At 36.5% G+C, this 23,454-nt stretch overlaps 2 protein-coding genes, 1 non-coding gene and 1 pseudogene across 5 annotated transcripts; 3 read left to right on the top strand and 1 right to left on the bottom strand.

Annotated features, from left to right (window-relative positions):
• Nucleotides 1-3,929: 3,929 nt before the first annotated feature.
• LOC145161832 (small nucleolar RNA snoR109) lies at nucleotides 3,930-4,014 on the top strand. The gene has a single exon (XR_013738705.1). It is a non-coding gene; the product is annotated as a small nucleolar RNA snoR109 (small nucleolar RNA).
• A 2,327-nt stretch (nucleotides 4,015-6,341) lies between these two features.
• PTAC13 (plastid transcriptionally active 13) lies at nucleotides 6,342-8,133 on the top strand. The gene is made up of 4 exons (XM_079079117.1): nucleotides 6,342-6,831; nucleotides 6,982-7,163; nucleotides 7,287-7,569; nucleotides 7,678-8,133. Exons 1-4 carry the CDS (start codon nucleotides 6,433-6,435, stop codon nucleotides 7,756-7,758), a joined length of 945 nt encoding a protein of 314 aa, XP_078935243.1. The 5' UTR covers nucleotides 6,342-6,432; the 3' UTR covers nucleotides 7,759-8,133.
• A 374-nt stretch (nucleotides 8,134-8,507) lies between these two features.
• On the bottom strand, nucleotides 8,508-9,780 carry LOC145160052 (uncharacterized). Of its 2 annotated transcripts, XM_079079116.1 has the most exons (4): nucleotides 9,571-9,780; nucleotides 9,329-9,460; nucleotides 9,122-9,236; nucleotides 8,508-8,998 (listed from the first exon to the last, which is right to left on the bottom strand). In XM_079079116.1, exons 3-4 carry the CDS (start codon nucleotides 9,173-9,175, stop codon nucleotides 8,588-8,590), a joined length of 465 nt encoding a protein of 154 aa, XP_078935242.1. In that variant the 5' UTR covers nucleotides 9,176-9,236; nucleotides 9,329-9,460; nucleotides 9,571-9,780; the 3' UTR covers nucleotides 8,508-8,587. The 2 variants fall into 2 exon arrangements, with proteins under 2 accessions (XP_078935242.1, XP_078935241.1); XM_079079115.1 differs by having other exon boundaries at nucleotides 9,122-9,460.
• Nucleotides 9,781-17,038: 7,258 nt separating this feature from the next.
• Nucleotides 17,039-23,066, top strand: LOC145156735 (2-oxoglutarate-dependent dioxygenase DAO-like; annotated as a pseudogene). Its single transcript, XR_013736890.1, has 3 exons — nucleotides 17,039-17,448; nucleotides 22,196-22,515; nucleotides 22,628-23,066. The product of XR_013736890.1 is annotated as a 2-oxoglutarate-dependent dioxygenase DAO-like (transcript).
• Nucleotides 23,067-23,454: the final 388 nt, after the last annotated feature.

Below are 23,454 nucleotides of genomic sequence, written 5' to 3'. Positions count from 1 at the left end.
TTGATCACCTCCTCCCAGATGATCTCACTGACACGATTCTCTGACAATACTTGCCTATCCTAGCTACCAGCTTCCGATCCTAACCCGGATCCGGTCTCAAGACGTCTCGAATAATCCATACCATAACAGGGAAACAACTTCCACCTAAACCCCAGGGGTTGTGACTTCCTTGCTACACGTATGGGTCATGTGCTTTCAGTAGTACGGGCCCATACTACCTTCCACACCTACCCATATTTGTCTCAAGTATCACCACAACACCCTAACAATATACATGCTCATGGTGGTCGCTCAACCTCACTCCTAGAGGAAGGCTAACTGTCTCACAACTGACCTACCGGTCCCACACAACCCACGCATCCATGAAACTTCCACCAACCATGCAGCACTAGTGTATACTAGCCATACATAACGCTGGACCCTATAGACTTTTGAATATCTAATCCTACCCTATGTCCCTAATCAACAAGAACAGAACATAAGGCTAAATCAAGCATTCTCAGGCTATAAGATCTTAATTATGTACAGCCGTGATACATACACAAGCAACTACAGTAATGATGTCAATCTCATATAAGGATAACCCTAGGCTAGCAGGCATCATGTAATCAGGCAATTCTATCATGCAATTTCTGAAGATCCTAGCCTAGTACTAGCATGTTGTTCTAACATATCACAATATCAATTAACCGTATGGTATTTTGAGGTGTACTTACTGGCTTCGGCTGATCGTACACTCTGCATCCTCCTTTACTTACTTTGAAAACCATTTTAGAAATCATTTTAAAAACCTTTCCTTGATTTGAGACTGGATTCACACGAATGTTCCTCCAATTCACTCAAACCAAAGCTCTGATACCAACTTGTAACATCCATAAAAATCAGGCCAAATTTAAACTTTTCAAAACATTTAGAAACCAACAATTATTACCAATTTGTTTTCAAAACAGTTCTATATCAGAGTATCCCAGATTCATAGTCATAAAAGGTGAGGAGCTGTACGATCACGCCTTTGCCTTCCTACGGTCATCTGATGTACCTGAAACAATAAACTGAAACTGTAAGCCCGAGGCTTAGTGAGTTCCCCCAAAATACCGATACACTGCACATAACACATATACAAATAACAACATATACTGGGTCCACAGCTTTACAGACTGGATTACCCCCTGGGCCCACAGTGTGAGTCTGGATTGCCTTCCGGGCCCACAGCTCACATCTGGATTGCCACCGAGCCCACAGTACGAGTCTCCCTCATCTCGTATCTGGAATGCTCCCGGGTTTGTTGGTTACTGCACGGAGCAGTATCACCTCAACCCATCTCACATAACATGTCGACATATAACACAACCAATGCACATACAGATAATCACATAATACTAAAGGTAGTCCTACAGATCTACCTAACTGGCATAGCAACTAACATGCAACACTAACTCATACTCAACATACTACCAACTGCTCAGAAATCATATCCAATGGGCCGACCTTGGTGCCTTAGACCCCTTAGTATAGTGAGGATAACTCACCTGGCACTGCTGAAGTCCCACGGAAGAAACTACAGCTGCTGGTTGACAGATTCCTGAACTGCCAACATCAAACAATACCCAATTAATAATTGGGTTCCAAGCCCAAGGTCCAACTCACACTCTAAAGGCCCAATAGTCAAGTAATAGGCCAAAGCCCAACATATGACCTAATTTTCCAAATTGGGCCCAGACCTCTACATGGTATTTCCTTAAGGCTCATCCATTAATTCTAGTCCAACCTATTGGTATACCAATGGCCCAATATCTCATAATCATAAAGGCCCAGTTTAGGCCCACCTACGACCCAATTTTCCAAATTGGGCCCAAGTCCTTCACATGGGCCTTACCATAAAACTCATCCAGTTATTTTGGTCCATTTACTTGTTCTTGGATAGCCCATCAATAGTCCAACCACCAAGGCCCAATAGGAAGGCCCAAATCAAGGCCCAAGTGAAATTAGGGTTTTCACATGAAATGACGATTAGGGTTAAGTGTTTCTTACTTAACCCACTAAGGACTTAATCCATTAAGTCCAATATTGCCTTAGGTTAATTTGCCAATGATTATTATTTAATATTTTAAGTTTATTAAATAATTCTCATGTGTCCCAATCAATTCCCAAAATTAGGGTTTCATGGCATTAGGGTTTTCCAAACCCTAATTAGGGTTTCCAACCCAATTACTAGCCCATTAATCAATTGGTTGGGCTTTTAGGTCCATTAGGCTTCATTGGGCCCATTAGGGTTCTTTGGGCCCACTAAGGTCTTATTGGGCCCACTAGGCTTTCTTTGGGCCTATTTTGACCAAACATCCCAAATGAGTCCAAAAATGCAAACGGGGCACACCGCCACCCAACACGACGGCAGGAGGCGGCATCCACCACTCTACGGTGGTGGTTTGGGTTTTTCTTTTCATAATTCCATTTGTCACAATTTACAATGCTAAACCCCAAATAACACACACACACGCTAATTCAACACACACACAACCACCCTAGTGGTGGCCGGCGGTGGAACGTGGTGGTGGTGACTTCTTTTCAGATTCCGGCCAAGGGTTTCCTACCCACACACTACAACACACACTACATTACACCCACCTAAAGTATACAGAAATCACACACACACAGCCACCTTCAATGATGGCTGGTGGCGACGGAAACATGGCAGCAAGCGGCGGCCACCATGGCTGGCGGCCATGGTGGTTCCTTTCCTCGATCTCCGGCCAGCATCACACACATATGACTTCTCTCTCCTGAAACACGCACCCAATCGTCGATCTAAACTGAACCACGCACCCCTCACAGCCACTCTGTGGTGGTAGGCGGCGGCTAGCAGCGGCCAGTGTCGGCAAAACTCCCCCACGTCAAAGGCTACTTCGAACAATAGCAACAACAGCCGAGGAGCGGACCTGCTGGTGGTCCTCGTCTTCATCAGCAGCTCCCGCGGCGGCAATGGTTGGTGGTTTACGACCTCTACAGCGGGAGTGGCGGCTCCGGTAAGGTGGTAGCACGAACGTCACGTCAGAATGGAATGGAGATTGGTGGCGGTCGAACAGCAAGATGGAAACCCGATGGTCTTTGTCGCCGGCAGCAGGAGCTCCAACGGTAGATTACGACTCGGCAGTGGCAGGTAACGGTGCCGAAGATCAAAAGGGAAAGAGGGTGGCGGCTGGAGCTTACACCATTAGTGTTAGGGTTTAGGTTACGGGGCGGCGACGGTTATATACCTGCCCTTCCAAACTTATTGCTATAATGGCATAATTGGCCCCTCCCCATAACATTTTTTTCCAATCTTAATCCAATATTTACCATTTAAACCCTACCTTTCCAAAATCCTTTCATATTAAGTCCTTATGTTACCAAATGGCCCTCCACTTTGAGAATCTTTTGCAAAACAAATCCAAAAATTACACTCTAACCCCCGAGACTCTAAATCATGTCATTTGGCTTCCCGAAACCAACACTCCGTTAATTATTATTTGATTTTGGGGTAAAATAATATAAATAATAATAAAAATTATCTCTCGGGGTTCTAGGTTTATCATTTAATTATTCTATTTTAAATGGGATGTTACACACACACACACACACTCTCTCTCTCTCTCTCTCTCTATATATATATATATATATATATATATATATATATATATATATATATATATATATAAGTTCAATATGAGTATAATTTCATGGTTGTTTTGGATGATTACCTTGAACTTTGAATTTCTAATGCTTTCAGCTTTTGGTTATTTCTTTGAAGATGGAATTTTTGGTTGAAATAATTTTTCATTAAACATGTTAAAAAATTTATATGTTTGATTTAACACTAAACAACAAATAAATATATAACTACATTGTACAAAGAATGAAGTCGATTGATACCTTTGTCTTGATTGCCAAATTGGTTGTAGCATTGATTATGAAGTTTTACTGGCCGGTTGTCGTTAATCTCAGTCGATAAATCTGCTTACTCAACTTCATATATTCTCTCAAGTCTCAATCACTAATTTGTACTTGATTTATGAAACTTATTTCGTTTTTTTAATTGATTTATAAAAATCAAAGAAATGATTTTATTGTCTTTTTTTAATAATATTGTATGCTATATAAGAGAGACCACATCACTTTCCAGGGAATATGCTTTGAATTAAATAATTAACCAGCATTTTGCGTCTAACGGTGACTACACTGTTAACGAATTAAGCCCCAGAAAGTATAAGTTTTTGTTATGATTAAAGTAGTATATAATGTTCATTTAGTGGTTTACTTATGGGATAATGACTTAAAGGGTAATTTATTTTTTCATTTGTACACATTTGGTCATTGAATTTTTTCGTCCATATTTACACCTTCAACTTGTTTAAACTGTACACATTTAGTCATTATGACCGACTATTTCAGGTAAGCCGGAAAAAGTGATTTAATAGAGTAATATATATTTCACTCTGTATACATGTAGTCCTTAATTATTTTTGCACATTTAGTTCTTAATTTTCTTTTTGTTGCAAAATTAGTCATTATTGTTTTTGTACACATTCAATGCTTATGGCCGATTTCTTTAGGTTTTTTTTCAAAGCATCTTACGTAGGACAATCATTAATAAAGTGTTAGGGGTTGTTGATGCTTATGACCACCATGACCTCGGCTGGTTAGGTCTTGTGGTTTGACTTATGTCTTGTGTTCAGAGCGTCTTAGCTTCTTCATACGATCTCAGAGTTTAACGATATTTGTATCCACACGTTCGTATTTAAGTCTACTACAATTTTTGTTTAGATACTCTCGTTAAAAAGTAATATATTTTTACTTGCGATTTTATAAAAAAATGTTTATACATACATTCATAAAGTACGCATGGATATAAAGATCGTAAGTAAAAATATATTACTTTTTAACGGCAATAATCTAAACGAATGTTGTAGTAGACTCAAATACGAACACATAAAGAAGTTACGATGTTCAGAACACAATACTTAAGTCAAACCACAAGACTTAAGCAGTCGAAGCTGCAGTAGTCATAAGCACCAACAACTCCAAACACCTTATTAATGATTGTCTCATATAAGATTCTGTGAGAAAAACCTAAAGAAAACGGTCATAAATACTAAATGTGTACAAAACAACATTGATGTATTTTGCAACAAAACAAATATTAAGGACTAAATGTACAAAAAAAATATTAAGGGCTAAATGTGCACAAATTGAAAAATATACTACTCTATTAAGTCATTTTTTTTGGTTTACCTAGAGTAACCGGTCATAAGGATTAAATGTATACAGTTTAACAAGTTGAGGGATAAATATGGATGAAAAAAAAACTTAGTGACCAAATATGAACAAATATCTTCTGTTTTAACAAATCCTTTTGTTTATTGAGATTTTTTAAACATGTGCCATAAAATATACATAAAAAGCATTAATTAAACTATTAGTTATTAGTTATCGAGAATGTTATCTTAATCAAATATGAAATATTTTAATTATAAAGAATATTTTTTATAATTAATGAACTTCATATTTATTTATGGTAATATTATCATAACTAATAATTAAATTAATGTTTTTTATATTTATAAAGATAATATTATTGATAATATACAAAGTAGTTCTAAATTATAATATTTTTATCCCTAACCTAGATCGATTTTTTTTTACTTTGTCGTTAGAAACTTTGACGCCTCGTTCCCGAGTTTAACAAAAGAAAAAAAGAGAAGAGAAAAGAAAGTCACGAGAGAAAAGAAGAGAAATGAAAGAAAAACAAAATTTTCTTTTGTGTTCCCGAATTGGAGAGAAGTGGAAAGAAAATGAATCATTTTATTCTTTTCTTTCCAAATCCTCCCAAATCTTACGCCTCGTTCCTGAGTTTAACAAAAGAAAATAAGAGAAGAGAAAAGAAAATTACGAGAGAAAAGAAGAGAAAGGAAAGGAAAACAAAATTTTCTTTTGTGTTCCCGAGTAGGAGAAAAGTGAAAGGAAAATGAATCATTTTGTTCTTTCTTTCCAAATCCTCCCAAATCGGAAAGAAAGTTAGGAGGGAAAATGATCCTCCCATTTCCCTCCATTTTCTTCCACTTCCCTCCTTTAATAAAACTCGGGAACACGGATTTCTTTTATTTTCTTCTTATTTTCATTCATTTCCTTTCCTTTCTCTCGTTAAGTTGAACTCTGGAACGGGGTGTTAAGGAAAGTTAGGAGGAAAAGTTGATCCTTCCATTTCTCTCCGCTTCCCTCTTTAATGAAAATTAGATTCGGGAACACCAGTTACTTTTATTTTTTCTTCTCATTTCCTTTTCTTTTAACTTCAACTCGGTAACGGGGTGTGAAAGATGAACAAATACCCTCTGTTTTAACAAATCCCCTTTGTCGTTTGTGGAAGGCTGGAAGAGTGAAGCGATAACGTTCGTCACGATGAACCAAGAGCTTCTTCTCTCATGGCGTCGTCCATGTCTCCCCTTTCCCACAACCATCACAAAACCCACCACCGTCGTTTTTCAACCAATCCGGGCAACTCTTCAAACATCGTTCGACGAAAAAGCGGAAATTCTAACTGCGAAAGAGAAGAGAGAGTTGAGGAACGTGAAAAGAGAGGAAAACAAATCGTATAATTGGAGGGAAGACGTGGAAGAAAGGCTATTGAAGAAACCAAAGAAGCAGTTTAACTCTTGGAAGGAAGAGCTTAACCTCGACAAACTCGCGGTAATGGGTCCGCAATGGTGGATCGTCAAGGTCTCCAGGGCTAAAGGAAAGGATACTGTTGACCGGATGATGCAGGCACTCGCAAAGAACTTTCCTGATGCTGAATTTCAGGTAATTAATTAACTCTTGTGTTTGATTTATCTTCCATTTGATGTTCTATAATCACCATAGATTTTGCTTCAACAATTCTCGGGTTACATCGGATTTTACCCCAATTTGAATCTAACCTAATTGAATACTACATTTTCGATTTGATGGCAGGTATTTACTGCAGCTGTTTCTGAGAAAACTAAGTTGAAGAACGGGAAGATTTCAATCAAACCCAAGCCTTTGTATCCCGGATGTGTGTTTTTGAATTGCATATTGAACAGGGAACTCCACAATTTTATAAGAGAAGAATGTGAAGGAGTTGGAGGATTCGTTGGAAGAATGGTTGGAAATACGTAAGCAACAACTTCTCCTTCCCCATTCTCCTGTTAGATCCGAATGACCCAAATTGACCCATTTTAGGTAAACGGGTCGAAATTGCTTCCTCTAAACATCTAACATAAAACTTCTATTTGCAGAAAAAAGCAAATTAACAAACCCAGGCCAGTATCCGCAGCTGACATGGAAGCAATATTTCAAGAAGTGAAGGAAAAGCAAGAAGCAACAGATAAAGCTTTTGAAGAACAACAACAGTTAGAGATTTTAGAGAAAAAATCACTTTCACTTTCAGATAAAAAAGTATCCAAGAGTCGATCAAGAAAACCTTCAGGGCCTGTTCTTGGGTCAACTGTTCGGATTGTGTCAGGGCCATTTTTGGACTTTTCAGGCACCATAAAAAAGCTAGATAGAAAAAGAGGATTGGTATGCATTATTTCCTTTTTTGACTTAATCTTACACTTAATGCGACTTAATATAGAAAGTCATGGAAAGGAGACTTCTTTACAAATTTTCCTCATTTCTTTTTTTCAGGTAACTGTTGGTTTTACATTGTTTGGGAAGGATACTTTAGCTGATTTAGATGTAAGTGAAATTGTAGAAGAGAAGAAATGATGCATTATTGAGCCATATCATAATCCCAAGTGGTGAGTGAGTTCTTAAGTCATATTTTTACCCAGTTTGGACGATTTTACCCTTACCACTTCCGTCATGTAGCATCTTAGCGTGTGTGCCATGAGGATGCATAAGGGTTAAAAATGTAATTCAATGTCAATTCATGTGCTGTAAGTTATGAACCAAGCATCTGTTATGGTCAAACATCGGTCAAACTCCTAGGCCAAATCAAGAACCTGAAATCGACCCATGAGCTGTATCCATCCAGTCAAAGGTCAACTTTCATCTATAGGGGAGCTGTTGTGGTTTAGATTAGATATTGATTATGAAGTTTATTGGACTAAATTTAATGAAGTTGTTAATATCTTTTTTTTATCTGAAGTGCTTTTGATATTTGTGGCATAAGTTTGTTCTTGAATGAAGTTAGCTTGATGAAAATGGAATACGTTTCATTTGAGACTTAATGATTAAACACTTGGAGCAATCGCATTGTGGACTTAATTTATTAATTAGGAAGTGACAGATAATTGAGGAGTTGTGGGTGTGAAGTTGAATGATAGAAAATACTGAAGAATGACGATGTTGATTATGATGCTATAAATTTAAATGAAATCAGGAATCATAATATATTAAACATGTTTTAAAGAAATTCAGCAGTGAATTAGTGATCTATTTAGGTTTATGTGTGTTTTTGTATACCTTGCTATCTTTAGAAAGTGAAGGTGTATATTAGCAAAACAAGCTAAAAAAGTTAAAAGCACCAAGAGTAGAATAAATATTCAAAGTTTTTGAAATACAGAATTCTGCTGTTAACTAAATTAGAAAGAAGTTATGGTGAACGTTGACCATTGGCATTGAGATCTGAAGGGTCAACTAAGCCTTCTAACACAACAAGTTCATCTAAAAGTGAGAGTTTTTCCTCTTCAAGAGATTTAACAGCATCTTGAATCTCTTTTGTTTCTCTTCCAACATTAAAGCTTTCTTCTTCTAAAAGTAAATATTTGCGTCTCAGAGATCGATAATCATTACCAGTAGAAGAAGAGTCAGGTAGAGAATCAGAAGTTGTTGACTTTTCTTGTTGTTGGAAGATTTGTGCTTCATTTTTAGAGCTTCTTTTGGAACCCCCTTTTGTGTTGTTTTCTTGTGTTAGCTTCTTTGTAGTGGATGGTTTTCTTTTTGTTGACTTTGGTGGTGTTGTTTCATCAATTGGAACCATTTCATGGTCTTGCATTTCTTCAATCTGAGCACAAAGATAAAATGAGTTTCAATCGTTGAAAGATTTATCATTAACTGTAATTTGTATACCTTTTGGGTTACCTAACAATGGAAAACTTCTAATGAAGAACACCAACATTTAAATTACATTGATAATGGGAGCTTCAAAGCCACCTAGAACATTGGTTATTGTAGAAGCCATGGGAACAGGATATGTAGCAGGTGCTAAGTGGACGATTTTACCCTTGAATCATCTGGATCCCCTACCCCCTCAGTATAAAAGATCAAAGATAGAACTATAAAACCTCAGAAATTGTGCGTTTTTTTGTTTAGAACTAAGAAAGAATCAGAAAACCTCAAAGTCCTCTTTCAGGTTTCTACATTTCAGTCGCGCTTTCCTTGCCCCTTCCCTACCAGTTGGACTATTTTGTGGATCCGGTTCATGGCTCGAGTTATAATTCGGTGAAACTAATTCTTCTACGATTAACTATTTAACAGTGAAATTCATAAAAGAAAAACCTTCAATAAACCCTAAGTAAGTGAATCTCGTAACGAATTATGATTACGATAGTTTAATCATAAGAGAAAGGTACTCACCAGCAATTAAGCAGACAAAGGAAGCAGTGATGGCGTAATCAATCGGAGCGTCGATCGGCGGAGCATCAGAGGGAACAAATGGCGTCTGCGTAGTACGTGTATAATAGTGTAAGTCTGAGTCGAATAGATTTGGATGAGATTTGAGACGATGAGTTGAAGGCTGTTCGATCTTCCCGGAGTACTTTCCCTCGTTCTATAACTAACAAAAAGAAAATGGTAAATTGGGCTTCATCATCAGTATTCGCTAAAATATATTTGGGCCTTTTCAGATTTGGCCTCTTAATTCTCATTTCTCAAATGTTACTAAAGTATTTCTCATGTCATAAATTGAAAATAGAAATTATCATGTGAATCTCAGTCACCCTCATACTAATGATAACATATTCATAGTCACCCACCATTTTTTTTTCACTTCAAGAATTGAAGAAGGAGATGGGGAAATAATAAATTGAGTAGACATTGGGCCTTTGGTAAAACTATTTAACGGGTAGAATCTAAAAAAGTAGTTTTTATTTGTATATAGATGTTTAATTGTAGTTATAAGATTTTAAAAGTGTAAAATTACTTAAAAATCAATATTAGTTATAAGATTTTAAAAATGTAAAATTATATAAAAATCAATAGTTAAAAGTTCTCAAAATCTCCTAAAAAAGAAATAGTTTTTTTATTATGAGATTTTTGTTAAAATAAAACTAAAATCTCGTATTATTGGATGAAGTTTTTTCTTTAATCGTAAAAACTAAAAGTTTTTAAAAACATGTTATCAAACTAAATAATAATAATAACTCTTTTTGGGGAAAAAAGATAAATAGTAATAACAACAAAATAAAGTTTAGATTAAATTACTACTTTAATTTATGATTAACCATCAAGCTTTAGAATTAAGAATCTAAATACAAGCAGACCACCAAAAAAATTGTATGTTCATTTAATCTAAAAATATAGATAGTTTCTTTGATTTATTATTTTACTCTTCGTTTCAATTATCTTAAACATCTTACTTGAAAGTATAAACAAAACAAATTTGATATGTTATCTTTTTTTAATCCATAAACATAATAATTCGAAAACATTATGGTCCTATATATTATATATATAATATTAAAAATCATAGTTCTTATGAATAGTATATTTTATGCACTTCAAAATTTAGCCACAATAATTTTGAAGGTTAGCCATTTTGGTCCCTGTTCTTCCCTCTAACCCGTAGGTAGCGGATGGTAGCATTGCTTCCTGTATCATCAGGACACATGCACGTCTTTGATGCTTCACTGCCTCTATCATACACAACGTCTTCTACTTTCCCTCCCATCGATACGCCATTACTTACACCTCTTATCTTCTTTCCGACAATGTGGTCACCGTTATCACCAATGTCTGTTTAAGTACAAATCGAGGTTTAGGTTTTGCTGATTTTTTTTTTTGGAAACCATTGCACTATGCATGTAACTCTAAATTGGAACATGTCCACCAATATGTAACGCTTGGTTCCGGTATAAGTTTAATTCTCCAATTGTTTATATTTTCCTTTGGGACTCGACGAGTTGGAAGCTTCCACTCGGCGTGTCGAGAGGGATTTGGCCGCAGAAATTAATGAACCAACTTGGCGAGTCGAGGTGTCTCAACTCGGCGAGTTGGCGGCTGAGAAGGAAACCCTAATTTTTAGGGTGTTGTTTCCTATTTAAAGGCCTTAAGTCCCTTGGTTGGCCCCCTTACCAGCCTCTTCTGTCCAGAAACCCTAATAGCGTGTATCATCTTCTTTTGTGAGTGTGTGGCCTTGTGGAGGGCCTTAAGTGTTGATCTTTTGTGCTCTTTTGAAGAAGCTTTGAAGTTGGAGGTGTAAAGTTTGGAGAGAAGATTTAGATCCAGAATCTCCCCACTTGTTGCAGTCTCCTGGAGGTATTGAGTTTATACCTTGCTTTGTTATCGTTTAGATCTCTTTGTTTTGGGGTTTTATCTTGATTTTGGGCTCATGGTTGGGTTGTCCAAGAAGTTGAGTGTTCTAAGGGTTGTTATGTTAGATCTGACAATTTTATGGCCTATTTTGGCTTAAAGTTGCAAGATTTACTAAGTTCTAGGTCCCATTCATGCAATAAGTCCTTTATTAGTCCATCTTGAGCCCTAGGGTTTCTTTTTAGCATGCATGGATGTAAAGTTGGAAACTTTACGTGATTTTCCAGCCTTCGGATGCCAGATCTGTATTTTAGGACTATGTCTTGGGAGTTTAAGGGCTTGATGGGTCAAGCCTCACTCTAATGAGTCTAGGGTTCGAGTTTGACTCATTTTGATGGTTCCTAAGGGTAAATTTGGAAACTTTACCCTTGTAGACATCATTTTGGAGGAGATCTGAGATTTGCAGTTCCTAGATTCGAGGGAAACAACTTAATGCATTAAGCTGTTGGATTTCTGGCTAACTCGGCAAGTTGATAAGATTTTTACCGATTCGTGCAGTTAATGGAGAAACAAGATGAGTTGAAGGACAACTCGGTGTGTTGGGTCAACTCGGGACGTTGACTTTGACCTTTGACTTTAGTCTTTGACCAAGTTTGACTTATAAGGGGTTTTTGGTCATTTTAAGTTGTATTTAAGGAATTGTTTTTGTTTAGGGGTTGAGTAGAGCTGATATTCGAATCCTGGACCTATTCAGCTATCGTTCAGTATTCAAGGCATGTCTTCTCACTACACTCATGGGTTGAAGGCACCAAGGCCGACCCATTAATGGTTATGAGATGATTTGTATTGGAGTATGTAATTGTTTGCTATTTGATCTATATGTGGACTTATGTGTAGACCATGGGAGGAGCCCATAGCATTTGGCAAGACCATAGGAGGAGCCCATGGATCTGGGATATAAGACCATGGGGGTAGCCTATGACATTCCAATGAAGACCATGGAGGGATTCCATGGAAAACTTATATGTATGTGTGCATGGTATTATGTGATTTTATGTTTGCATGTTTTGGAAAACTCGCTAAGTGTGTGCTTACAATTTTATTGGATGTTTTAGGTACTTCTGGTTCTAAGGGCAAGGGTCCGGCTTGATGGCGCGGCATGCATTCTCCAATATTTCTGCATCTAATTTTTGATACTCTAATCTTCTGAAACACTGTGGTTATGTAATGGGATTATTTTGGAAACAATTGTGGTTGGTTTTTATAAGTATAAAAGTTAAAATTTTGTGTAAAATTTGGGATGTTACAAGTTGGTATCAGAGCCTTGGTTTGAGAGGTTCGGGCACACTCTTGGGTGTGTTAGAACTCAAACTGAGGAAATGGTAAAAATTGTTTTACAACAAGAAACCAAAAGTTCAAATTTTTCTAAAAAAGATTTTTGTAAGAAAAATGGGAGAGTGCAATGCGCGTAACCGTCCGAGCTCAAGTAAGTGTTTCCAATGTTTTAGCCATGCTATATATATATATATATATATATATATATATATATATATATATATATATATATATATATATATAGAGAGAGAGAGAGAGAGAGAGAAATTGATGTTGAATGGATTATTTGCACAACTTATGCTTTCAAAGTTGTACATGCTTAGGATTGCATAGCCCTAGAATGAGGGAATCTGCCTTATTCATGTTCCTTATCTGGTTGTGGTTTAGGGTAGAAGCTTTATTTGACAGTCTATGTGATTCTCTTTGTGTAGAACTTGCATGCATAGGGCAACCTGCTATGATTGATTTGAATTCTGATTTGATGAGGATTGAGAATCCTATAATAGTTTAGGATTTGAGTTAGTGTTGTATTTTTGGGTCATGATTTGTGGTTAGATGATCTAGGAACAAGGTTCTAAATAACGTGAGGCGTGGCTTGGCGGCAAGGTAAAAGTTAAGCCATGACAAGCCTTGGCGAGCCATGACGTTTTTCAAGGCGTGACTATTTTCTATATATTAAAAGAGATAAATCATATAATTATTGATTTTTATCAAGTATATCAAGTTTTTAGAAGTGTTATATTAGTATTTAATATAAAAGTTAACAAAAACTCAATTATTTTAGGCCCGATAAAAAAATAAAAATAAAAAAACAAAAAAAAACTCGCGTCTTGAAAAAAACTCGCGCCATATCGCGATAAGGCGCGCCTTGACACATTATTTGAGCGCCACACTTAACAAACCTGCCTTGAATGTTTTCGTAACGGCTACACCACGCCTCACGCCATGGCACGCCTTGAGGCGCGCCATGGCGCGTTTTTTAGAACCATGTCTAGGAATATCAGGTATGGCCTTGGGGAAGGTACATGTAGGTGTGGAAGGTAGTATTGGGACCATACTACTGAAAGTACAGGACTTGTACCCGAATCAATGACAATTCTGATAGCTCTTAGGAGTCTGGTGAGGAGGAATCCCTTTCGAATTCTTCATCATTGTTATTTATGATGTTTTCAGTTGAGGATGGTGATGATCACGCGAGATTCTGGATCAGGATCGGGATCAGGTTTACGCTCTGGTGCGGAGCCCGTTGATGAGAGGCTGGGCGATCTTATCGCAGTCGAGGTTACTCGTGGCATCCTTGACGCTACCTCAGTGAACTTTAGTACCGTCAAGGAGGGCATCATGGAGATCATGGAGGAGCGGCTCAAGTCTTTTCGAGCCGAGATTGTTGTAGGGGCCCGATCCCCCTTGTTTAGGAAGTTCAAGGCGTGTGGAGCGCCTGAGTTCTTCAGGGTCAGGGATCCCATCACTAGTTGACGTTGGGTGGCAGACATGGAGAATGCCCAACGCACGAGCTTTTGCCCCGATGCGACAAAGGTAGGGTTCGTATCCTATATGTTGAGGGATCGAGCACGAGACTGGTGAGAGGAGGTTACCCGCGAGGTGTGGCTGAGATCTCTTGGGAGGAGTTTGTGAGGAGGTTTGATCAGGAGTTTGCACCGTCCATTGAGGTGCAACGTTTGGTGAGAGAGTTACAGGATTTACAGCAAACTACCGAGACGGTGACTGAGATCACCGCCAAGTTTCGGGAGAGGGGAGTATTAGTCCCACAGTATGCTGCGGATGAGGAGATAAAGAAGACGAGGTATCATTCCATGCTGAGGGATGATATTCGGGAGTTTGTGAGCTTTTCGGGGTGTAAGACCCTGAATGACATGGTGGAGAAGGCCCAAGAAGGGGAAATTGAATTAGAGCTTCGCACGAAGCGGAAGCCGGAGTAGGTTCAGGCAGTTGTGGGTCAGGCTAAGAAGCCTAAGATCTCTGATCCTCCCAGCAGGGGCCAGTAGGGCCGTGGACGATGTGCCAAGTGCGGTAAGCCACACAGTGGAGCTTGTCGAGCTGCAGGCTTGACATGTTATGCATGTGGTCAGCTGGGTCACATGAGTCGGGATTTCCCCAAGAATGGCTTGATTTGTTTTCACTGCAACCAGACCGGTCATAAAATTGCCCATTGTCCGAGGTTGGATAGAGGAGGAGAAGCAGTGGCGGCGCCTGCACCCGCCACGATGAGGATTACTGATGGCCGTCCGATCAAGGCGGAAGCTCCTGCGATGAAGAGTCGCGCATTTCAATTGACTACCAAGGAGGCCCGAGCAGCGTCAGACGTCGTGACTGGTATGTGATCTATTTATGTCTTGTTTATCTTATTGTTATGCTTATGATGTTATGATTTCATATAGGGACCTTTCTGGTCAATGGTTTGTCAGCTCAGAATCTTTTTGATTCGGGGGGCTACCCGATCATTTGTATCTCTTGCACTTAGCAAGAAGTTTCGAGATGCTCCGGGGACTTTGGATTCCCCACTCGAGGTGGAGATTGCGGATGACCGCACCGTGAGTGTTGCGAGGGTATTTCGGAGGAGTGTTATGAATATGCTTGGGGAGAGGGTTCCTATAGATTTGGTTCTGATTCCTTTGCGTGGTTTGAAGGTGATCATCGGAATGGATAGGTTAGGGCCCAATGGGGCCAATGATAGATTGCGAGGGTCAGTTCTTTTGATCATGTGGGTTTCTAAGCTCTTTGATGTCTATAGCCAAAAAAATACAACTTGAGGAGAAGTGCACAAATATGTATAATTGCATACACAACGTCATATTCTTGTAGGAAAGCATATTCTAACATAGAATTAGTTTGATACCATACAAATATGGGGTGTAGACTTAAACTCTATATCTCATCCATACGTACATGATACATATAGAAATCCATACCATTTGTGTGTTTACATGTATCTTCTACAACAATATTCATATTCAATGTGTTGTTTTAGTTATGCGGTTATGATCAGTATACTCTCTTTGAATTATTGTAAACGTTTGTTAAAATTTTAAACGTTTGATATGTATTTCTTTATAATTGCCTATGTTGTAGAATACAATGTGTATTTTTTATTTCTATTTGTCATGTTTTTATTGTATCGTATGATATAACATTAAATGCTTTTGTTTATAGCTTGGATAGTTTTTTCTTTTTTGTATGGAAAATGTTTACTAAAAAATATAATGTCTTAACATATTGAAATTTTTTGTAGACCATGAAGATGAGTTAAACACGACCCCTTTCGGTCTTGATGATGAGTGTAAAAAATAATGAGCATGTAATATATTATAGTTTTGTGGGCTTGATTTTTTATAATATATGGATGTCATTTTTGTTATTTGATACGTATTTCTGTATAATTGCCTATGTTGTACAATACAATGTGTATTTTTTTTCTATGTGTCATGTTTTTCTTGCATCGTAGGACATAACATTAACTGTTTCTATGTGTCATTTTTATTACACTCATCATAAAGACCAAAAAGGGGCCCGGTGTTTAACTATTTCTTTTTCTAGTTTTTGAAAAATAACAACTTTCTTCCAAATGCTCATTCTTGTATACTCTTCATATTCTAAAGTTTTTCTTTTTCATTTTCAGTATTTTTTTTTCAAAAAAATCTCTCTATTTATATTTGAAAAGTCTATTTCGAGCTGTTTAAATTGGCACTTACTCCCGAATGCTTCATTTCGGATTTGATCTTCAAACTTTGGAGTTTTTTTTATGATTTTTTTAAAGAAATATTCATACTTATGTCAAAAATGTTTATTTCGTAGTGTTTAATGTCACCGTTTTTCGATAAAATGTTTGATTTTGTACACTAATATCACATATATTTCATATTTATTATGTTTTTTTTTACCTTTTTGTTAGATTTAAATAAAAAGTTGAATTTTTTTTTCTAAAAAATTTTGGAATTATTTATTTGATTTCAGACTTTTTCCTAAAATTCAGGAGTTTTTTTTTTCGAAATCTGAAATTTTGCCCAGGAATTCCGGAATGTCGATCTAAAATGTAATTTTTTGTCATAGAAAATGTTTTTTTCTTAGTAGGTGTCTCTTCTGATTATTTTTGCTAAATACATTTTTTTTATTATTCTCTTTAAATCCTCATTGAATTGCTGTTAGATTACTTAATTTCCTTTATTTAAATTACATAATTACATGACAAAATGCGGCAGTATTTTTGGCAATTTGTCAACTTGAAGCAAAAAGAAATCCTCTCTCCAACTACCTTTTATCTATCTCCCAATTTCAGCTACACGAAATGGCCACCAACAGCAAATGCAGCATCCCGGTGATTGATCTACAAGATTTCCCCAACCAGTTATCCAAACTGATCTCAGCATGCGAAGAATGGGGCTGTTTCCGGCTGCTCAGCCACCACGAAGTCCTCCCGTTGACACTGATGTCAGAGATGAAAGCGGTGGTCAGATCACTCTTCGATTTGCCGGCGGAGACCAAGCGCCAGAACACCGACGTCATCACCGGAAGCGGATATATGGGTCCGAAGGTAAATAATCCGGTCTACGAAGCACTTGGATTTCATGACATGTCATCTCCTCATGACGTTGATTCTTTTTGCTCTCAATTGAATGCTTCACCACATCAAAGGTACGTACATCATCCCTCTTTCTGTAACTGTAACTGTATACACATATTTCACGATCACCATCGAGATGCATTAGATTGGTAGGAACTTGGTTGCTTTCATGGTGTTCCAAAGACATGAATATTCTTACAGGTAATTGATCCGGAAAATAAAATAAAACAATTTTAAAAGATGGTTCTCTATTCTTTTCTTAAATTAAGAGATATTATATCTTCAGAAGTAAGAACTATTAATAGTGATGAACATGTTATTTAGCAATATAAAGAAAAACAATTTCAAAACCTTGTTTAAAGAAATCTTTAGAGAAAGTCATTAGTAAAAACTAGTGTATCATTTTTATTTATTTGTTAACTGATTTAGGGTTAATTACATTAAACAAAGTTTGTTTAATGTATTATGTTTTTTCGGATTAAACTTAATTTTAGTTTTATTTTTACTTTTTCAAAACAAATCTCTTACATTTTGTTCGATTAGACCATATTAACAGGTTGACCGGTTCGTCGTTCGCTCTAAACAATTTTTAGAAAAAAAAAATAGGTTTGATTCAAAAAAATGAAAAAGAATATAAAAACCAAATCGAAAAAAATAAAGTTTGTGTTTAATTAGAAAAAGAATTCAATATACAATTTTTTAAATGTAATTTTTTTTAACCAGATTTTTTTAAATATAGTCAACATATTGATTTAAATACAATATATTTATCAGAATTTTATAATTTAATATAAGTTCTAAATATTAATAATTATCATGCAATTTGTGTATTTTAAATTAAAGTTTTGTTTGCAGACTAACCAGAAAATTAAATTTTAATTGAAATATCACTTTTTCATTTGATAAGCTAAGGTTGGATGGTATGTTGGAGGAAAGGAATGAGGGAAAGCTTCCCCACCCGAGAACACCATACCGTAGGAAAAAAATAAGGGGAGTCCATCCCCTCATTCTCTCTCCTCGTGTGATTGGTCAATGTTTTTTTTTTCATCTTTTTTAATATTTATTAAATTATATATATCAAAATTTATGGTTTTTGATTCCCTACAAAATAAGTATAATATTTGTATGAAATATATATTTTTTAAACAAAAAAAAATGAAAGATTCTTCCCACACACACCCTGACTTTCGATAAGGGAAAAAAAAGTTGAGGAACTGATGAAGTGGGCAAAAAGTAAAGAAAGTTTTCCACACACCGGTAAATTTAAAAGGTGTGGGATATAACCTCCCTTTTTTCTTGCCTTATCGTCGTAATTTCATTTTTCGTTCACCCTCGTCACTAATAGAAATGGTCATCTATCACCCCGCCTCCCCCTCCATCTTTACTCTTTATACAAATATATAAAAAGGGTAAATTACACGGATGGTCCCTATGGTTTATGGTAATCTGCATGCTTGGTCCCTAATAACTTTTCTTAACTCGGACCGTCTCTACAGTTTGTTTTTGTTGCTAGTTTAGTCCCTATCATACCTAAAATGACATTTATACCCTTTTGACCTTTTTATTAATATTATCTAATAAAAAAATTAACAAAAATACATGTGGGTCCTACTCCTTATCCCCTTCCCGACGCTACCTAAATTCTAAAACATTATCCTCACGCCTCAGCCTTGTATAATCTCTCATTCTATCATCTGCATTTGAAACCACATCACCAAAAACCACATCCACAATCATCGGAAGATCTACCTGCGATCCCTAAACCTTCGGCGACTAATAGTCCATCGGGTTTCTCTCTCTCTCTCTCTCTCTCTCTCTCTAACTTCTCTGACAAAAAAATTGTCGTTGGTTAGATCGGAGGTTTCATCATAGGTAAATCTCCGACTTCTTCACCTGAGGTCATCAACGATGAAGAGCTAGCAGACGCATTCACAATATCGCCTCACATAATCGTTCTACTGGATATCTGCTTCATCCAATATGCTCAGAGTTTACCCGCGTTCATGATCGGGTTCATATGATAGACTTTTCAATTTCATTTTCTTTAAACACACAAGATTTGGATTCGATTTTAGAGGGGGATTCACATATGGATTTCGAATTTGGGTTTGATTTTGAGGTTTCTCAAGATTTTGAATCTGATTTTTATTTCATAAGTGGTTTTGATTTTAGGTATGAGGTTTGATTTCAGATTTCAGATATGATTTTCAATTTTGTCTTAAGATTTAATTTTAGCGCTGAATATTATTTTGAGGTGATGAGTGGTGGTGTTTGACAGGAATTAACGTGGATCTTTGAATCAGAATTTTCATTTAGTTTGATTTTCATTTGGTTGATCCTATATTGTTGTGTAAATTGAAGAAGCAATAACCATGGTTAGAAAATATTATGGTGGCTGCCAGAGACGATGATCGTTGCCGGAGATGATGGTGGTCATGGCTGCCGGAGATGACGATGATGAAGATAATGAGAGGATAGTATTTACGACAACTAATGATGGTGGGCCCATTTACTTTATTTAATTATAATAACAAAAATAAATATTAAAAATATTAAAAATAAATAGATAAGGGTAAAAGAGTCTTTTTATGTCTGGTAGGGACCAAATACGCAACAAAATGAAGTGTAAGGGACCAGCCGAGTTAAAAAAAGTTGTTAGGGACCAAGCATGCAGATTTACATAAACCATAGGGACCATTCGTGTAATAATATAAAACTAATAAAAAGAAAAATATTTCATTAGTTAAAAAAATGACATAATCAAAATAAAAAATGACATAATCTATTGCCGTAAATACCACGTATCTGACGAAGTGAAGATTACATTTTGAATTTAATATATTTAAGTATAGAGGTTTTTGGTGTTTATGTTGTGATATAAAAATGTGGGTGTTGTTTATTTATAATGAAGAAATATATATATTTTTTCTAAATACGTAAAAATATATATTTATATTTGTATAAAATATATTTTTACTTTTTAAACCGTAGAAAAAACATCATAAATGGTCCCTGTGGTTATCCAAAATCTGAAGTTTAGTCCCCGTGGTTTAAAAACCTCATAGATGGTCCCTGTGTTTTCAAAACTTTTGATGTTTGGTCCTTTTTGCTAACTCCGTTAGCTTTCTACCATTAAATGAAGGGTATTTCCGTCATTTAACTATCAAGGGACCTTTTATGAGGTTTTCTTTTATTTTATTTTTTAAAAAAGAAAAAAATAATTAAATTTAATATCCAATCTCTCTCTCTCTCTCTCTCTCTCTCTCTCTCTCTCTCTCTCGAACAGACAATAAGATAAATAATCATAAAATGGCAGATCGTTTCTATCCAAATAAAATGTCAAAGTTCATCAAAGAAGAAGACCCACCTCCACCTGAAACCACCACAAATCCCCTAACAAAGACTCTATCTCTTCCCTACAACCTATTTTCCGATCAACTCAAACGAGCAACCATTGACCTCAAACAAATTGTATTTTCTACTTCTTTATTCCCTTAATTTATGTTTTCTCCCTTTCTTCCTTGTTTTCAAAGTTTACAAAGTTACACACAGAGAAAAAACAGAGAAGAACATGAAACCAAGAACCACAAAGAACATGAAAGACCTACCCCTTTTCGTCTCTTTACCTGACTCAAACTTTATTTCCCTTCTATCCTCTCTTCATTCACACAAACACAACCGATTTCAGTTTCATTCAAATTTAAGGCTCCGATTCAGACTTCCCCTCTGCCGCCACCGGAGAAAACACAATCCATAAATGAGGTCACAATCAACTATGCTTCTTAGATGTGTGCGTCTCATGCGTGTCCTGACAAGAAGAAGAAACCGCTGCCCTTTTCTACGACTTGTTCTTAAACAAATCAGGCAGCAAAAATCACAGCTCCCTTCAATCTCTTTTCGCCTAAATCGATCGATCTCTCATCTATTTCTATATTTCCCAAATCACACAAGGATTGGTCCTCCTTATCTAATTGATCGCAATCCTTCCCTCTTCTCTCGAATTTAATGTTGCAGATCTATCATTTCAAGGTTAGATTTGGTGTTGTAGATGTAGACAATGGACCTTGATTCGAGATTTGTGTGTAAGAATGGTCACCGGTGGTAGTGGGTATGAAGGTGGTTGTCGGTGGTGGTAGATATGGCGTTCGTCGGAGGTGGTGTGTAAGAAGTCAATCACAAAATGTAGGCTATGATGGTTGATTCAATGCTTTCCAGTTTCCACATTCTTGGAGAGAGAGAGAGAAAGAGAGAGAGAGAGAGAGAGAGAGAGAGAGAGACCTTTTATATATTTAATTATGTTTAATTTTTCTTTTTTTTTAAAAAATACGAGAAAACATCATAAATGGTCCCTGTGGTGGTGAAATGACGAAAATACCCTTCAGTTAACGGACAAACTTAACGGAGTTAGCAAAAAGGACCAAACATCAAAAGTTTTGAAAACACAGGGACCATCTATGAGGTTTTTAAACCACGGGGACTAAACTTCAGATTTTGGGTAACCACAGGGACCATTTATGATGTTTTTTCTAAACCATATAAGTAAAAAAACATGTCTATAAAGAAAACTACCATTTAAAAATATAAATACGAAGATTATTTAAACATTAAACATTCTTTCATATATAAATTCCTTTTCTAATATAAGTATGTATATGAAAAAATAAACAAAAATGTAAAAAAATTATAAATCTAATGATTTTTATGAATTTTAATTCAAGAAACCTGTAAACATATAAAAATGCGTATTTTTATTTAAAAAAAATAAAGTTTTAATGTCAATACCCTAATTTTGTTTGTGTACTTGTATATATTTAACAGAGATACTATCATGAAATATTGCGGAGCAGTACAGGAACTATTTATAGGGATCGGAATGAAATTAGCCGAAGGTCTAGGGGTAAAAAGTGAAAATATTGGATTTGAGAACTGGCCATCTCGATGCAGGATAAACAAATACCACTTCACCCCTGAAACTGTTGGTTCCCCTGGAGTCCGAACACACAGACTCCGGTTTCCTCACCATCATCCAAGACGATGAAGGCGTCGGCGGTTTAGAAGTCACGACCAACTCCGGCGAGTTCTTCGCCGTCGATCCCTGGCCAGGCACCCTTTTCGTTAACCTCGGTGACATGGCAACGGTGCGTCTCCAAATTCGAAGCAACCTTTAATTTTAGGGCTTTTTGTTTTCGTTCCTAATTCCATTCGATTAAATTTAACGCGATATTGGTTGATCATCGATGATACTTGAAGGTTTGGAGCAATGGAAGATTTTGTAACGTGAAGCATAGGGTGCAATGTAAAGAGGCGAAGATACGTGTTTCGATTGCATCGTTTCTTTCAGGGCCGAGAGAGGCGGTGGAACCGCTGCCGGAGCTTGTGGACGATGAGCATCCCCGTGTGTATGTGGCCACCACCTACGAAGAGTACAGGAAGTTGAGGTTTTCGACGAAGCTGCAGACGGGCGAAACTCTTGCACTCTTGTACACATCAAGCTCCGACCAGTGATTAACAATGGTTTTAATCAGTCTCAATATGTTGAGAAAAAATGTGGCAATATGTTTGGAGTTTATGTTCAGAAAAAATAGAAAACATGAAAATTACATATTTAAGATTAGTATAGGCATATTGCCTAAATAATTATTTACGACATTCCAATAGAAGTTTTTTCATAAACAATGTCTTTGTCAAACTCCTGTCTCTCATATTCATTTGCATTTAGAATTATCAAGAACTATTTTTCTTGTTATTCGCTTTGGTAGATATATACCAATGGTAAGTAGTGATTGTCCAATACTTTTGTGGATTGTCATTGCAAATCAAATGGTCATATATTTAATCATTCAAAGCCATTATGATTCAAGGGATATTAACTTTGTTCTAATCACGTGTTTTAGACATCACTTGTCCTTCAAACTTTGTTATGTGCAACCTTGTATCGTTGTGTTGTCCAATCACCCTTGGCTTGATCAAAGATACATATTAGCTAGTTAGTCCACCTACTTTAAGTCGAGTAGGTGGTTCACAACACAGTTTCAAGCTCGAGTATATGATTAGAAATGAGCAAAATATTTCAAAAA

Source organism: Lactuca virosa, chromosome 2, assembly GCF_052849685.1.
Source record: "Lactuca virosa cultivar CGN04683 chromosome 2, Lactuca_virosa_CGN04683_v6, whole genome shotgun sequence".
In the NCBI taxonomy this organism is placed as follows: Eukaryota; Viridiplantae; Streptophyta; class Magnoliopsida; order Asterales; family Asteraceae; genus Lactuca; species Lactuca virosa.
Note: the sequence above shows the minus strand (reverse complement) of the source record. Positions and strands in the feature narration are given on the sequence as shown.

Bases quoted from the DNA above. Each gene is read 5' to 3' on its own strand.
- LOC145160052 (XM_079079115.1), bottom strand. From the start codon at position 9,175: ATGGCTTCTACAATAACCAATGTTCTAGGTGGCTTTGAAGCTCCCATT. The intron at 8,999-9,121 runs GTAATTTAAATG...CTTTGTGCTCAG, and splicing joins TTGAAGCTCCCATTATCAAT to ATTGAAGAAATGCAAGACCA.
- PTAC13 (XM_079079117.1), top strand. From the start codon at position 6,433: ATGAACCAAGAGCTTCTTCTCTCATGGCGTCGTCCATGTCTCCCCTTT. The intron at 6,832-6,981 runs GTAATTAATTAA...ATTTGATGGCAG, and splicing joins TTCCTGATGCTGAATTTCAG to GTATTTACTGCAGCTGTTTC. The intron at 7,164-7,286 runs GTAAGCAACAAC...TTCTATTTGCAG, and splicing joins GGAAGAATGGTTGGAAATAC to AAAAAAGCAAATTAACAAAC.